At 41.5% G+C, this 17,219-nt stretch overlaps 1 protein-coding gene across 6 annotated transcripts in view; it reads right to left on the bottom strand.

Annotated features, from left to right (window-relative positions):
- Window positions 1-2,257: 2,257 nt before the first annotated feature.
- The window catches only part of arhgap9 (Rho GTPase activating protein 9), a 37,983-nt gene continuing 23,021 nt past the window's right edge, over window positions 2,258-17,219 (bottom strand). The window contains exons 8-21 of one of the 6 annotated variants that reach the window (XM_029431625.1): window positions 15,496-15,642; window positions 15,235-15,333; window positions 14,201-14,262; window positions 13,925-14,012; window positions 12,631-12,726; window positions 12,116-12,214; window positions 11,613-11,718; window positions 11,087-11,476; window positions 9,626-9,724; window positions 8,285-8,362; window positions 7,893-7,946; window positions 6,976-7,110; window positions 5,415-5,520; window positions 2,258-3,420 (exon numbers count right to left, since the gene is read on the bottom strand). In XM_029431625.1, coding sequence (XP_029287485.1) covers window positions 3,234-3,420; window positions 5,415-5,520; window positions 6,976-7,110; window positions 7,893-7,946; window positions 8,285-8,362; window positions 9,626-9,724; window positions 11,087-11,476; window positions 11,613-11,718; window positions 12,116-12,214; window positions 12,631-12,726; window positions 13,925-14,012; window positions 14,201-14,262; window positions 15,235-15,333; window positions 15,496-15,642 — 1,746 coding nt within the window. In that variant the 3' untranslated portion in view covers window positions 2,258-3,233. Of the gene's footprint in view, window positions 3,421-5,414; window positions 5,521-6,975; window positions 7,111-7,892; window positions 8,128-8,284; window positions 8,363-9,625; window positions 9,725-11,086; window positions 11,477-11,612; window positions 11,719-12,115; window positions 12,215-12,630; window positions 12,727-13,924; window positions 14,013-14,200; window positions 14,263-15,234; window positions 15,334-15,495; window positions 15,643-17,219 lie in introns of those variants that run through there. The other 5 variants (XM_029431629.1, XM_029431627.1, XM_029431630.1 and 2 more) reach the window with 5 other exon arrangements.

Genomic DNA, 17,219 nt, shown 5'->3' with positions numbered 1-17,219 from the left:
GTAGACTTTTTTTTTTGCGGCTTTGTGAGTCTATTTGCATGATGATTCATCAGAGGTGGCTGCTCGGTGCCTGTGAACCTGTGGGTGTGGCTGGAGGGTGCAGGGGCTGAGCAGTTCTGCTGGCATTTGATACACTTGAGCTTTAGGTTAACGGTTGGATGAGTAAACAATCGGCTAACCGTCACATTAACAAACCATAACGGGTGACGTAGGTCAGATACTTTTGGGTGTCATGCATCAGCAGCATTTAATCAACTGTAGCACCAACAATTAGTGGTGTTAGGACATTTTTCTCTTTGCTCCGCTGGTTTAGGGCTCAATTGTGAGTAAGATGACTTTTAATTGATTTGCCTTGACTTATATATTTGTGGTGCGCAAAACTCCAAACAGTCAGACAGCAGCATCACTTGCAACATTGTGGCGAGTCTCATCTACGAGCAACAGATTGTCAGCTTGGGTGCTGAGCATTTTAAAGTTTCGATTCCCCATACCAACAGTGCAACAGAGCAAGCCGGCCTCGACTGTAAAGAATGAACACAGCTACAGATATATTTCCCTGGTGGGCAGAGAGGCTGTTAACCAGAGCAACAAGGTCAAGGCATTGCGTTTAGCCTCTTTTCTTTTTAAATTAAACAAAAGCATAGACAAAAGGCATGATGTACAGTAACAAAAAGGCACGTTGTTTGCCATGTGCCGTCACGGTTCTATCTCTCGCTGCAAGAATAAACCATACAGATTTATTAACATAGAGCTGTCCAAGCAAATGACTGTCAAGTACACTTTCTAAAGTGGTTTGGACTATGGCATTTAAATAATGAAAAACATGTAACAGATGAAACATGTCACAACCTTTTCATTGTTTTACTTCCACGACTTTTTAATAAATACTTACATCTACTCAGAAACGTTTCGTTTTAGTGTTGCAGCAAACAAAATAACTACGTACAGATGCAAAATGTTCAGGCGGTTACATTTCATCAGTCCATGCTTTAAAAAGATCTTTCGTCGTCAAGCTAATATTTTACAGGGCTTGTGCTTTTTAGTCTACATTCAACACGCACATGACTAATACTTATCGAGCACAATTGGTATTTTACATTGCTTTACATTTACTAAGGGATATTCAGACTGCCTTTATACATGACGTGATTAATAAGTCAAAGAAGAAAGAAAGAAAGAAAGAAAGTGTAGAGAGAAAAACAGAGCAGCATTAAAAGACATAGTAATAGAGTTTGACTTTCACTGCCAACACACTGCTGATTAGGAGGGAGGGGTGTTTGATTGCATCTGACAGACGGATCCTATTTTAGGACGTGATTAGCACCATCACACCAAGTGACATAAAACACATCACAGAGCGAGAGGCTACAGCAGTTTAATGCCACGAGGGTTTTATTGACATTTGGAGAGAGAACAAAAGATATGGTAAAAGCACTTTATGAATTAATGTTTTGAGAGTTATATTTTCTTTGAACAATATGATAAATGGAAACATTCACTGCAACGTGACGAGGCTCCGAGACACTCGGCTCCGAGACACTCGGCTCCGAGACACTCGGCTGTCAAAAGAATAGAAAACAAACCCCGAGAAACTGCAGTACTGACTGAGGGATGAATGTATAAACTGTGATGACTGTGCATTGGATCAAATAAACAAGTGTGAGTGTCTATTTAAGTAGAACATATTTCTGTGTCAATCAAATGTAAGGACGACCTTGGACACATAATAATCAAAAGTTCAGATTACTCCCCATCAATCAGCCACACATCTCTTCAGCCCCACCTCACACACTCACATGACTTTGAAATAATACAAACATAAAAATGAATAAATACAATAAAACTCTGCAAAATCTATGAGCTCTTCTCCCCCCTTATCCCTCTTTTCTGCTCTTTTTTGTCTTTTGCCAAACCCACAGTCAATATAAAATTACCAAAGCCACAGAGTGAGAGAGAGAGAGAGAGAGAGAGAGAGAGAAAGAGAGAGAGAGAGAGGGTTTTAGGGAAAATCCACATTTTTTAAACATATGCATTTCCAGTTCCTCTTTTGTTCTGTTATTAAAAGCAGCATTCGCACCAATCACAGGGGATGACTCCGCCCGCTGCGCCTGTGAGGCCCACATACCTCCACACGCTTCTACTATCTCTCACGCAAACTCAGTAAAAAACAACCTGACACACACACACACACACACACACACACACACACACACACACACATCCTGACCAATATCACAAAACAGATCAAATCAGCAGGTTCACTTCTTCAATTTCTTTTTTTATTGCAGGAGAGTTAACAATCAGGTCCAAGCAATATTTTACCAACACACTGGTCATTTAAAAGCAAAAGTATCAGTTTGAATTTGGCTAATATATAATCTTCAGATCACACACTGTATGCAAAGTGCTACGAGTAGACAAAGACAGTATTTTACATATTTACAACTTATTTTTTTTTTAACTTAATCTGAGGAGTTTGAACTAATAAAAATAGAAGACAGATCAGAATTTGTACAAGAAGGGAAGCGTCGAAGGTCCACACTCACTACAAAGTACTATTTGGTACAAAGGAACATTTGCTGCCCAGTTGGCACATTCATCGCATCACTGAAACCATGCATCTTTGACGAGTTAAACTCCACCTCAGGAGTCTGAAATAAACATAAAAACACTGTACGACTTCGCTCACACTTACACGCCCAGCTTGCTTGCTTTCCACTGCAGGTGAGCTCGGTCCATCCCTGCTGCAAGAGGTGCTGGTGCATGCGTTTTCACAGTGAGATGGTTTACTAAGTTTTGTTTTCAGCGCTACGTTAAGACACATCCTTCCTCGCAAACCTTGATAAAGACGCGGGAAATGTATCACTTTTTATGGCTTTTTAAAAAAAAGAATTCCCGATGAGTTCTGAAACATGAAGGAAAAGTGACAAAGAGGTGTCGGCTCCTGCAGTAAAGAACACCGGGGCTGCTCTCCACATCTGCAGTCGCAGCGTTGCAGCTAAAATTGGTTTGTTTTACTATTATTGTTTTAACATGGCTTTATATGAAGGCCAGATGTCATGATTAGCAGCTTTCTGTCCTGGTTCTTTTTAACCCGTAATTACGTTTTTGATGTGAAACCCATTTTACACCACATGAGTCAACAGGCAAAGAGGACAAATGCTGCACTTCTTGTTCTTTCGTCTGATCTGGAGGAGCTTTTGAATCCCTCTCCCCGCCTCTGTCCGTAAAGATCAAGAGGGGCCTCTTGTTCCAAAGATGTGGTCAAACTCGCTGAGGATGAGCTCCACCGCCTGATTCTGGTAAACCATATTCACCGCCATGTTGCCGTTGTCCCGCTCTGGACGCATCAGGGTCGGCCCGAACACGATGCCGATGTTCTGGGTGGTCATTCGGTTGGCGCCCGAACACTCCAACACTCTTTAGAGAGATCAGACACAGAAGAGATAACTTTAACATCTAAAATATCAACACATACACAAGATGTCTCTGGATAACAGATTCGGAATTGTTGCAGCTTGTAGATTTGCATTTCTAGTCATGTTCGGAGGATGGTTCCACTTTGGGCCTCGATTGAAATATCTCACTGTAGGATGGCTTGCCATGAAAAGTTTAATGGTCTTCAGATGATGTAACCTAATGACTTTTTTTGTGATCCCCTGACATTTCCTCAAGCACCACCATGAGGTTGACATTTGTGGTTTAGAGTGAAATGTCTCAACAACGTTTTGATGGATCGCCATGAGATTTTGGTACAAACATTCAGTCCATGAAATGTAATAATGTGTAATATCGAGTGATCTTTTCGGCCATCATCTAATCAACATTTATCAATCCGTCTAATATTTTAGTTTATTGTATTTATTTACCAAAATCCTCCAAAACTAATGGCATTCCCATCAGTCTCAGCTGTGCTTTGTGTTTAATGCAACAGGCAAATGTTAGCATGTTAGACTAAGATGGTGAGCATGGTAAACCTGAACATCAACATGTTAGCGTTGTCATTGTGGGCATGTCAGCATGCTAACGTTAGTATTTAGCCTCACAGAGAAACTAGCATGGCTGTAGGACTTCATTTATTCTTATTTTGTTGATTCTCCTTTGGGACTGCAGGCACACAGAGGACAGCTAACTGCCCATGCAGCTTCATTCTTGCGGTCGGTATTTGACATCTTTATACTTCCTTAACTCAGGACAGTTACTTAAATAATCAAAGTCCAACAGAAATATCTTGTTTTTGAATGCATGTTCATGTATCTGCATTTCACAATCTAAATGTGTGCACATAAGTGTCTAAATCCATCGCCCGTATCCACCTATGTTGGTGTGTTTGAGTGTGTGTGTGTGTGTGTGTGAGATCGGAGAGGACGCAGGAATGGGTTTAAGCCACAGCATGAGGCATTCTTCTAAAAATGCCATTCCCACCAAGCCACAGAAGCAGCCAGCAATTGCTCAAAACTTCCACATTAAAAAGAGAGGAGGAAAAAAGAGAGAGAGGGAAGAGAGAGGGAAGAGAGAGAAAAAAGAGCGAGCGAGGGAGAGGGCGAAGAGAGAGAAAAGAGAGAGGTTCCAGTGGTGGCGGCGGTGGTGTTGGTATGCCTTCCAGCAGACGAACCACAAGGCTCCCATGGGACCTTAGAGGCAAGGAGGAGAGCGTGGGGGGAAAGTGGAGGGAGGAGGGAGAAAAAGGAGAAAAGGGATGGAAAGACGGGGCAGAGGGGAGGAAGAGGAAAGGGAGAATACAAAGAAGAGAAGGAAGAGAATGAAGAGGAAGTAAAGGAAAGGAAAGTAGCAAGCGAGCGAGAGTGGAGGCGACGGGGGTGATTGAGCAGGGAGATAATAAATGAGAAACAGAGCGAGGGGGGAAAGGAATGACAGCGGGGAGAAAATGAGAGAAAGACACAGAGTTGACAAATTCATGGGGCCCACCACACCCTGGCACAAACATCAGCCTCAGAACACGAACGCTCACCCCTGGAGTGGAAGGAAAAACCATAGGCGGTAAAAAACACACATTTTATGTACTGTAAAAGGAACTGGCTCGCAGAACATCGTACACCATTCATCTTCCTCCAACCGTTTCATCTTCACAGGGACCCAAACTTAACAACAGTGTGATCCTGGTACAGCACTGGCATACTTTGAGAACCGCGGCCAAAGAATCCCTGACAGAAAATAACTAACAACGACAAGGAAACTACCCCCTCTTGTGGTCAGATTTAAAAAGAAAACTTATGCGGAGGAGATTTTTTTTTTTTCCTACAAGGGCACAAGGTTCATTTCCTTCGTGCCGAAATATTCTGCCTGTTAAAATGTGGCAGTTTCAGGGCAGACAGATGACAGAGACAGCAGAGACAAAGACAAACACATCAGCAGAGATGTACCGTACGCGGTTTTTATTCCCGCCCTCTCACCGTTTGAGATGGCGACACATGAACTGCAGCGTGTCATGATTTGGAGGAGGCATGTTAAGCACCAGACACTTCAAACGATCCACTTTGTCCATGTAGTCCGACATCTCTGCAACGCAGAGCAAGAGACGTGTCAGATCACGATGAATGTCATCATTCACATTTCATAAACATTATGAGCATCAGAAATCTGATATCACATGTACTCTATTAGCATGCCCTATCTCATCTGATAAAGCAGCAGGCAATTATCAACCATCACCACAGGGGGTTTGATGAACTGCTGAAACAAGAACAGTCCATGGATTGATAAGAAGCAGTGAATTCATACAAAGAATACATTTACATTTGTTATCATTTGATTTCTTAATGTGAACGTTTCTCTTCCTGAATGTAATTTATTTTGAAATGCTGGATTATCTACCGTTTTAGGATAAGTAAAAGATAACATGATACATGTCTGTATCACAGATAAAAGAAGAACGCAGTTCAAAAAGGAAAAGTTTAAGTTATTACAGTCAACAAATGCCATAAAAAGATTAAAACCCTGATCAGGGAATTGATCCTATTAACAAGTGTTTGTAGGATAATTTGGTTTATTCCTAAATGGACCTTCATCGTTATTCTAAACTATTACTAACATCATTGAGCTGCAATGGATGACAAGTTATAATAAATAAAAAATGTAACTATATATATATATGTGGTCTGTTTTAAAGGTTTACGTCTGATGCGACTGCCACAAACAGGGTGGGGGAAGTCGTAAAGTAGTGAAAGATGAACAGGTTTTGGTCTTTTCATGGACTTGATGGAAGCCGTGTGAAAGATTGCAGCTAACGTGAGGATTTATACCGTGAGGATCTGTGTGCAGTAAAACCATCACTTCATTTGAATTCAATACTGCTCAATAAATTACACTTTTGTCAGCATGTAATTATTCTTCTCTCGCCTTGAAACTCGTGCAATTTTCTCTTTTGGAAAGAACCACTTGATTTAACTGTGTCCATATATCTCTTGTGATGTATGTGGTGTTGTGCAACGTTTTCTAGAGGTGGAAAAAAAAAGTGCTGTAAATACAATATATTCTATAATGATGAAAATGACTTTGACCACAGCTTGAGAAAGTGTGAAAGCACCCAAGTAAAGTGGGGGTGAACGCTGTAACCCAGACTGTCCTGGTTCTGACTCAATAAAACCACAGCAGTGGTGCGAGTATTCAAAATAAAAGCACAGCAAAGGAAAAATATCAAAGTGGCCTCGATGGTTAAAAGACACCGATCCTGTAATTGCGACATCCTCACGTTGAGTACGCCCAGGGACTTTTTATGGATACTATCTCTCTCTTTTCCCTCATTTCCTGTCCGCTTTCTACAAAAGAATAATAAAATAAAAACACTTAAAATGAATTTAAATAAGAATTTCTGCTTAAAAGAAAACTTTGCAAGCAGAGAAGTGATAAAGGTGCTTTAATTTCTCCCTTACACTGATTAAAGGTGAGTGTCACTCTGCATGATGTGACGGGTACATACAGTACATATCAAATAAACGGGAGCTGGTCACTCACTGACTGTCTCCACGATGTCGGTGAAGAAGCCGAAGGGCACGAGGGGCTCGGGAAGCTCCCGAAAGAAAAGTTTCAAAGCTCCTGTGATGACATGAATGTCCTCCCAATCACTCTGGTCCAAATTCAACTTCTCTTCTGAGAGACAGAGAAGAGGAAGGGGAGGAGAAGGAGGGGGGGGGGAGGAGGGGGAGAAATTCAGACAGACATTGTCAGAAGAAGTGAACGAAAGGTGAGGCAATGTGAAAAAGAGAGACAAAGAGTTAGACTTAAAAACAGAAAGAAGTGGATTCACAGTCACGTTATTGTTTAGCGAACAACACAGAACGAGTGTGAATTCGTGTCAGTGCTGAGGCGTAACATAAAGGCGTGTAGCTGCAGGAGGGAGATAGAAATGCTCTGTTGAAGTCAGAGAAGACACAGAAGCACAAACACATGTAAAGCAAACATTTTTCTTAAAACCCAGGCCTGACCAAAGCTTCTCAAAGTGGATCATAAGAACCAAAAGGGAAGAAAATAAAGAGTTTTATTCTTTATGATACAAATAAGTATCTAATGATGAGAAACCTTGGTGGCTGAGATATTGCTGTTTATTGACACAAGCAGCTGATTCTCCGTTTCCTCCACTTGGTGGCAGTCATGCGCTGTGCGAGACGTTGCTGTACAACCTGCTGCGTGTTATTACATCAGAAAACTTAAAGCAGAAAAGCCTAAGGGACACACATACATTAAGCAAATGGTAGCACAGCCAGCAAACTGTACAGAGCACGTCTGCGCCGCAGCTCAGCTCTGCGAGTCAGTCTGTGTGTGGGGACTTTTTGACTGAGGTGTTCACACTATGCAACACATGATGCACAAAAACAAGCAGGCTTGAGTGACACGTAAAAAGCGGTCGTTTTTCCTCGTCAGTCTGAATCTACCTTGTACAAACTCCGCCGGGAACATGTAACGGCCGTCTGTAGTCACTGCTCGCTCTGCAAAAGCCAAAGGTTACTCAGTGGGGTTTACTCAGCGTCCACTTTATCATGTGTTGGGAGTGAGACAATCAGGTTTCAAGCAGGTGTGTGTGTGTGTGTGTGTGGTGGTTACACAATATCATGTGTAATCAGAACAAACTAAACGGCATCAGGTGGCGTTTATCTTGATTCTAAGTGGCTGAAAAAAAGAGGAAGATATACAATTTAAACTTCTACCTGCCCCCTCTTTTATCCTCCGCCAACATTTCCCTCACAGGCCTCATTCATTGTCAGAGAATAAATGAATCAGCTTTAATCATCGAAACAGTTTTTCCCCTCCTCCCCTTCATCCTCACCGTGGTCCACCAGGAAGCGTAGTTTCTGAATCACTGCCAGGTTCCCTGATACTCTGTAGATGCCGTCAGTGTCCAGTCCTGCAACATACCGCGCAGAGCTGGTGAGATCACTGGTGTGTCTGCTCAGCTATTAACACTTAGAAACGTTCATTTTAAAACCAGTGACACATTTTCCATGAAACTTGACTTTATGAGTAAGAAAAATAATCGTTTCCTAAGATTTGAAGGCAGTCAGAGCTGGTGCTGGTTGCTTCTCTGCACATCAACTATTTAGTGTGCCTGGGAAGTTTGTTTGTTGCATAAGTGTCCAAAAGCGTGTGAATAAAGTCAAGCAAAAGCACATCTTGAAACTGTCAGACATCTAAAATCATTTTTAAAAGTTACATTTTGCATGACTTCCTCTCAACATGTCATAGTGTGATGCTTGATGAAGTGCAAACAAAGTTCTGTCATGACATTTGAGTTTCTGCTTTTTCTTAAATGTCAGATTGTGTAGATTAAGTCAGGCCTTGTGACAGATATATCTTATTAACATCCTCAATTGATATTCTCCATTTGTATGAGCCACTGACTAAGTTGTAGCGTGTGTTTACGTGTATAGTGAAAACAATGTAACCCTGCATTGATCATTCATTGGTCAAATTAAGTTCATTTTATCTTTTTTAAAAATCACACATTTGTCTGCCAAGGTTTTTATAATCTGTATAAGAGCTGAAACTATTAAATTAATCAAAATACATAAAATAGATCTGCATGAAATTACATAAGCGATAAATCTGCGTTTTCTAAGAATAAATGCTGTTAAAATAAATCGCTGGTTCCAGCTTATTAAATGTTGGTTTTCTTGGTCTTCTATGATGGCAAATTAAATATTTGTGGGTTTTGAACTGTAAAGTAATAAATACTTTAAGAAAGAATCCATAAATGCTCCCTAGGAATATTTAAATGAATAAAAACCAGGTTTTTAAAGCCCTTGTGGTCAAAACAAAGTTTTTTTGTGTGTTTGAAATATTTATTTGCAGCGTTTTTTTCGAGACAGTTTGCAAACAACTCCATTTTCTCTCATTTAGATCTCTCTCCGGCTGGCAGCTGTCATAACTTCTTCTCTGTGCGCTTTTAGTGTCTCTGTCGGGCCATCACAAACATTTTCCAGTAAATGTTTGTGAAGTGATTTATGTCACGGAGCTGAACAGTAGGTCCACAACTCTTGTCAAGTGACTCGTTCAAAAAAAAAAAAAAAAAAAAAAGAAACACAGCATTGAGGAGTGTTTTTCTCATGCGTCCTCTTTAAAATGAGCATCACATTAGCGGGAGCTGGCTGTGTGTTTACAGTGTTTATACCTCTCTTCTCCACAGCGTCAGTACAAAGTCTGACGAAGCGAGGGACGGTGTTCTTCTCTCTCTCACAGAGCATCTCCAGACGACAGCTGAACACCTGATCTGAAGGGTGACGACAGAAGGACACAAACACACTTTTTATGTCTGTTCAGAAGTTTTCTCAGATAACTGTTGCCAAGACAATGATGTAAGAGAGACAAGCTCAAGTTAATCTAGAGATAAACTGTTCACTATGGAATAAAAACCCCCATGTTCCCAGCAGCGATATAAGCTCACCTTTGATGATGCAACTCATGTACTGTAGGCCCACTATATATACACAGTATACAGTAGGCTGAACATACTCAGTATCATTATATTGCCTTTTGATCAGATTGTGTCATCTCTGATAAGGACAGGGATGAGCCTGCTTGGGAAAATGTCCAGTTTAAACATAGTTAACTGCACTTTGAGAGTAGCTGGGAAAGTATTTGTGGAGTCATCATTTCATAAAAGTACTGAACGCCTTCTTCAGTTCTAATAACATGAAGAAAGTCATGTCACGCTTTCTAGTTCTGCTCTGTCTTAAAGTCAAGTTTTATGGAAGTTGTTGTGGCTGAACGCTAACAAAATAATTATTTTATCTTAAACTGAAGTGATTTTATCGTTATAAAAGAAGTGTTGTACAGATCGATGACAAACTTGAAGAGTGACAAATAGGAACAAAAAAAACATATTAAGTGTCTTAGTAATCTGTTGTGCCACCATGAGTCACCAGAAGAGCTGCAATGGTCTCTGAATCCTAGTACATAGTCCCTTATTTGGTGTTGGTTGCGGTTGCGGTGGCGTAGAAGCTGCCTGGCACATGGGACCAAAATATCCCATAGATGTTTCACTGGGTTGAGATCTGATGACTGTGAAGGCCATGACGTATCATTCTGATATGATTTCTATACTCAAAACATTCTGAATGTATTGTGTTTCTCCATCAATTCATTCAAGGTTATTTTCTATACTTTGTCATATATCTGTATTTTTATTTCCTTAGAATATGAAGAAGAGAAGAAGAAGACAAAAGGTCGCTTCAGCTTTTATAGAAGGATCCATATAAAAGATGTTACGTTTGGTACGGTCGTGGCTGAATGCACTTATTTTAAATCTCTTCGGATATGCGCGTCAGCTGATTAAATGTAATGTTATAGTGGTGTAATCAGCAAGACAAGCCGTGTGAAACACTTTCTCATTTTGGAGAAGCTCTTACTAAACAGGCGAGGAGGATTGCGATGCATATTCACTCGGGGGGGAAATGGCATCACTGCAGGATTAATGCTAAGATTTCCTGCCAGCCATCTCAACTTTGATGCAGCTCATTTAAACAGCAAACTATATTCAACCGCACAACAAAAGTCCAGTGGACAGTTTAAGCTGTCGAAGCGCAGTCTTGTAATATTAAGCACGGTATACTACTTGCTAAAGAAATGTCACCTTTAATGAGCCCTTTCTCCTGCAGCGCCTGCAGAGGAGGTCTCTTTAGGATCAGCTTCTTCAGCCGGCTCTTCACTCTCTTCCTCTCCGTGTTCTCCAGGTTGGACGTCGAGCGAGGGACTGCAGAGGGAGGAAAGATGGAGGAGGAGGTGGAGGAGGAGGAGGAGGAGGAGAAGGAGTAAGAGGAGGTCAGTGTGGGGCGTTGGGCTGCGGCCGGGCAGGAGAGCAGATGAGAGGGGATGGTGGTGAGGATGAAAAGTGGGAGGGCCGGGCGACGGCGGAGGTGAGACAGGACTGACGGGGGGATTATTTGCCACGGGGGCCGCGTGAAAATATAAGTGGGCTGGATGGAGGAGAGGATGGAGGAGAGGATGGAAGGATGTAAGAAGCCTGTGTGGAAGTTCAGAAAAGAAAAGAGCGATGGTGATGAAGTGAGAGTAAACTGAGGTGGAGGGCGGGCACGGGTTTATGTGAAGGAAGGAAGTCAGCGTGGAGCGATGAGAGGCATCGCGCGGTGACGACTTACGCGCCGTTCTCCTGTCATCCTCGTCTGCGCTGTGCTCCAGCAGCTCCACGCTGCCCGCTCGCCTCAGAGAGTACAGAAGGACGTTGTCCAATGGGTTTTCGCGGTCCTTTAAGACGGGCAGAAGGAAATAGTGCTCCTTGTGTCAAACACATCGTATACAAGAAATGACAGCACATACTGTTTAAGAAAACATTCGCACTCCGACATTAAAACCCATCAAACAAAACAAAAAAAGCTGTAATTTACCTAAGAAACCAACATTATACTTTATTTTAGAGCCTATTTAACAGTAACCTGATATGAATATCAGATAGTTTATAAAGTTTAAGACATTTCTAAAGATAAAACACAAAGAAGAAGGCAGGAAGAGGCTAAAGATGTGTGTGGAGAACATAAGCTTTATATACTGAGGGAACGACACTGATCCAAAGGGAAACCATGTCACCACTAATAGAGAGGTGGCACATTACAAAGTACAACTCAGTGAGTGTTGTGCGTCTCACCAGCCTGTCGATGACGCTCTGGATGGTTATGTACCACTCTTTGATCAGAGAGTTTGTCTCCGACTGTAGCAGGAACTCGTTGCCCGTCACTGTCCTCAGCTACAACACACACACACACACACACACACACACACACCATATTAATGTGTGACGAACTGTCGGCTAAGTTCCCCAATGATGATTTAAAATGTATAATTTGTTTTCTTGGAAATGTTATTTTTACTGCTTCCTCTTCCTCACTGAGGGTAACTGGAGCGTTAATGGGTGAAAGAAAAGCTTCCCCTTTCACTTCCCTCCCTGATAAAGACCCTTTTCTGACAGAAATATGATTCCATGTTGTACTACGTATGTCTTCACTGTCCTCACTGTATATCAGCTGACTGCAACAATTCAAATGAAAGGGTGACTGAAGTCGGAACATTTGTATAACAACAGTTTTGAGAGTGTTTGAAGATAATCTAATGATATCTTGAGAGCGTGCCACTGGGTTACTACTTATTGCACTTGTTTATTACCCTGAAGACGTTTTTCTTGCTTGACAGGTCGTTGGCCCAGTGCAGCTTTGCTCCTCTTAAATCCACACTGCTCTCAGGGCGACTGTTTCCTGGTTTCTGTTTAATCAATAAACAGGTACACACACACACACACACACACACATGTTTTGCTTAATCGTTGTCAGAATCGACTCGTAATTTTCTAAAAATTGAGTTTGGGTGTTTTTGTTTGGTAAACCGAATTTGTGGGCAATCAATTACTTCCCATTTGGACTGTTTCTTACATTACGACTCACACTCTCACTCTCACTCTTACATTACGACTGACTCTCACACTCACACTCACACTCACACTCACACTCACACTCACACTCACACTCACACTCACACTCACACTCACACTCACGACCTGTTTTAGGAACACTAGAGTCAGTGTGTGTCATTTCACAGCACAGAGACCCATGAATTACGAGATTACGACTGACTCTCTCACTCTCACTCTCACATTACGACTGACTCTCACACTCACACTCACACTCACACTCACACTCACACTCTCACGACCTGTTTTAGGAACACTAGAGTCAGTGTGTGTCATTTCACAGCACAGAGACCCATGAAGATAAAGATTACGACTGACTCTCTCACTCTCACTCTCACTCTTACATTACGACTGACTCTCACACTCTCACATTACGACTGACTCTCACTCTCACTCTCACTCTTACATTACGACTGACTCTCACACTCTTACATTACGACTGACTCTCACACTCTCACATTACGACTGACTCTCACTCTCACTCTCACTCTTACATTACGACTGACTCTCACACTCTCACATTACGACTGACTCTCTCACTCTCACTCTTACATTACGACTGACTCTCTCACTCTCACTCTTACATTACGACTGACTCTCACTCTCTCACTCTCATGCTCACATTACGACTGACTCTCACACTCTCACATTACGACTGACTCTCACTCTCACTCTCACATTACGACTGACTCTCTCACTCTCACTCTCTCACACACACTCTCACTCTTACATTACGACTGACTCTCTCACTCTCACTCACACTCTCACTCTCACACTCTCACTCTCACTCTCAGATATATCCAGCTGTGTGCTCAAGATCAGTTGGCCTCAGGAGTTACTTCACAATGTTACAATCCAAAATAAAAAAATCTGCACTTTATTTATTATATACTGGAAAAGAAAACTAATGTGTGAAAGCTAACACTAATTTATTGTTTCTGCAAAGACATTAGCAGGACTAAAAGCATTAAAACAGTTTATCTGAGCTCTTACCCAGCTGGAAGGTGTCTGTGATTTAGGATCTTTGAAGAAAACCAGACTGTTCCCGACCAGCACCACCCAGGAGGGGCTCCAATTCTTCCTGCAACACAACAAACACACACACACACACACACACACACACACACACACACACACACACGTATAAATCATTAGATGGGATTCAGCCCAGCAAATCATACTCCCCTTCATTTATTCGAACACTACATTTATACAAACAGATGCAATCTAATGGAACAGTTTTGAAGTCTTTAATGGGAGCAGCCTCACCTTAGTTTACGGCCTCCTTCTGCGATCTTTGTCTTGTTCAAAAGGCCGGCTTTCTCCAACTCCTGAGCACACATTTAAAAAAAGGGTTTAAAGCACAATCTGCAATATTCAAGCAGCAATATCTTTACTGTCACACTAATGTCATCACTCAGGGTGTGCAGGAATGGATTGAATAATGAAATGTTAACAGTAACATACAGCAGAGGGGCTTTTCCTCTGTGTAATACACTGCATCCTGAGCGAACCCATTTAACTTGAATGTTGCATCATTCATAAAAAACATAGCAGGAGGGGAGCTGCTCTGAAATCTCCCACTGCGGTATGGCCCCGTTTAAGGTGCAATAGAAAATAATTAATACTAACTACGGAGTCAAATGTGTGCAATACAGTATATGGAGACAGTGATGTAAGACACAAAAAAAGAGAAAGAGGAAAGCTATTAGTATTTAGTTTAGTTTATTTGAATATGTTATGAGATCCACCGCTGCGTTCGTTTGTTGTGCTTCAGAAATGGAAAAGATTACATTTGAAAAACTCCATTGCAACAGATACAATTATTCAGATTAGTCCAAAGTCCTCTCTGTGGACAGTTTTGCCTGTGGAGTAACTGCTCAGTTGTGTCTGTAAAGACTCGATGCACTTTTACTGACACGATATCAGTGTGAGATCTTTCTTTTGCAATAATAATGGATTGTCCCTTTAATATCTGACTATGTACAACAGGTGGACGTATAACAAACTCATAATATATTCACAACATTTCTCCTGGACTAACACTATTTGGATTTGGATTCTGGAGAATTGTATTATTGGTTTGTACGCAGGATTCATTTGAAAAGGTTTTGGAGGAGAGTTCAAAACATTTTCCAGTTTAAACACCCTCTGTATGGTGGTTTTAGTAGTTTAGTAGTTTAAAAGTCAAATATATTGTGTACCCAAAGCTGTCTATCTGTATATATAAGAACAATACAAAAAGCATCAAACTCATGTACAGGTGTTTCCATTGCAAAAAGTAAAAAGCGGTGTTTTCTCACCGGCGTGCAGCCATCGCTGTCTGGAGAGCTCTGAGGAGACGGCGGCTCCACGACGATGTTGGCCACATTACAGGAGAAATCTCTGCACGGATGAACAAGCTGGAATACAGGAAGTGGGCATCATCAGCGGTGTTCGTTTGTCTGCATATGTCCAGTATTTTCTGTGAAAACTGATTTCGCTGTATTTCCCTCTGTATGTCTGCGAATACCGTACACACGGTTTAAGACCTTGTGTGTATGTGCTCTAAAAGAGGTGAGTACCTTGCCGTTCTCAGGCAGGATCATAGATTGGGAGTGGCTGAGGTGCTGCTTGACATCATGCAGGGCGGCAGAGTTATGGCACTGGGCATCAGCATTGCTGAACGACATCGTGCTCAGGGTGTCAGAGGAGACGGCGCGCTGCATGCTCTTCACAGGGGTCAGGGTCAAATGTTTGGGTCGGGGGTGAACAAGGGAAAATACAATATGCTACCACTTAGTTTAACGTCTGTGGATCTTGTGAGAGCTGATAAGTGTTTGTTTTCTTCCAAGAAACTCTATTGAGACTATAGAATAACCTTTTTCTTTAAATGATATGTATATTTTAGTATCGATGTTCTTGCCTAGAGCAACCAATCAAAATCACAAACAAGCACCAGTGAGGAGCAACAGAAAGGTCACGGCCTTTGCAGTTTCTTCACTCATTTCTTAATCTTTATATTCTGTTGGTAACACATTTTATATGAGATTTATTTTGCACTTTAAATACAATTCATGCAAATACGCATGCAAACCTTGTAACTTAATCAATGAACTCTTCCACTTGCACTAGACCTTTAGTTTAGATTCTTTATCTGAGCAATGGAGTATCATAGTCCATAGTATTATTCCCATCTGCCGTTTCAACTTTTCAGTCCATGTTGTACCCACAATCATTGCACTGGATGCTGGCTTGCACATTAATTCTTACGTGGGTTTAAATGTCACCTCACCTCCCACTGCATCAGCACTTCAACAGGGTTTTTATTTTTTTAATCTTTGTCCGCTCTCAGTAGATATCATGTGGCAGTTATTGTGAAAAACAACAACATGTCAGCAGCAGTGCCGATCACAACTTCATTTACATGTATGACATGCAAATATGAACTGAAGCATTCTGGCACTCTGAGAAACAGCGACGCACGAGTGCACATCCTGAGCACTTAACAAACTGCAGCTTCCTTGAGAAGTTGACTTCACTTCACAAGAAGAACAATTAGGCATATGCATGTATATGCATCTTTACTTTACATGCAAAAATAGTTACGCTAACAATCCCACGCACGTACAGATACAGGTGTGCATGTTCGCACACAAAATGCAAAAATTCCCACAACTTCAACTTTTCCTGCAGCTGCAGCCATAATTAAGTACCTTTCCCAATCTCTGTAACCTAGTTTCAACAATCAGACTAAATATCCCTCCTAATGTTTGCCATCTTTTCATGCAAGGAGGATTAGCACTAAGAGCCAAATCTGCTCCTTTGCTAAGAAGAGGCCGTTAAAAGGGCTTTATAACCAAGCGCACCCACACCCCTCTGTGATGCAACATGTTGCAGTAAGAACTGCTTGGGTAACAGCCTTTCTTTTTACACCATGAGTTGCTATTTCACCACCTTAATATGCATAAATGCTGATCTCTGAGAATCTAAAGAGCATGGCTGGCATAACTTTAATGTATTCTACGGTAATACAGTGGAGATGCAGTTTTTGCAAATCTCACGACTCAAGTTCATTGATTTTCATGTGGAAAATACCCTCCATCAATAGCCCTTAAAGCACTCATAACGTTAGGATTACCCTCCAGTCAGGCATGCAACAAGAACAGCAAGGCAAGAGTTTTCAGGTTTGAATAGAAGAATAGGCAAGTAATGTATAGATACTTAAGTAAAGACATGCAGTTAATGATTCTGGTGGTAATGTGCAAACGTGTAGCAGGATTGTTTCTTCTGCAGTGACATACAGAGT

Source organism: Cottoperca gobio, chromosome 5, assembly GCF_900634415.1.
Source record: "Cottoperca gobio chromosome 5, fCotGob3.1, whole genome shotgun sequence".
Classification (NCBI taxonomy): Eukaryota; Metazoa; Chordata; class Actinopteri; order Perciformes; family Bovichtidae; genus Cottoperca; species Cottoperca gobio.
The sequence above is the reverse complement of the archived record's forward strand: the minus strand, read 5'-3'. Positions and strand labels throughout refer to the sequence as shown.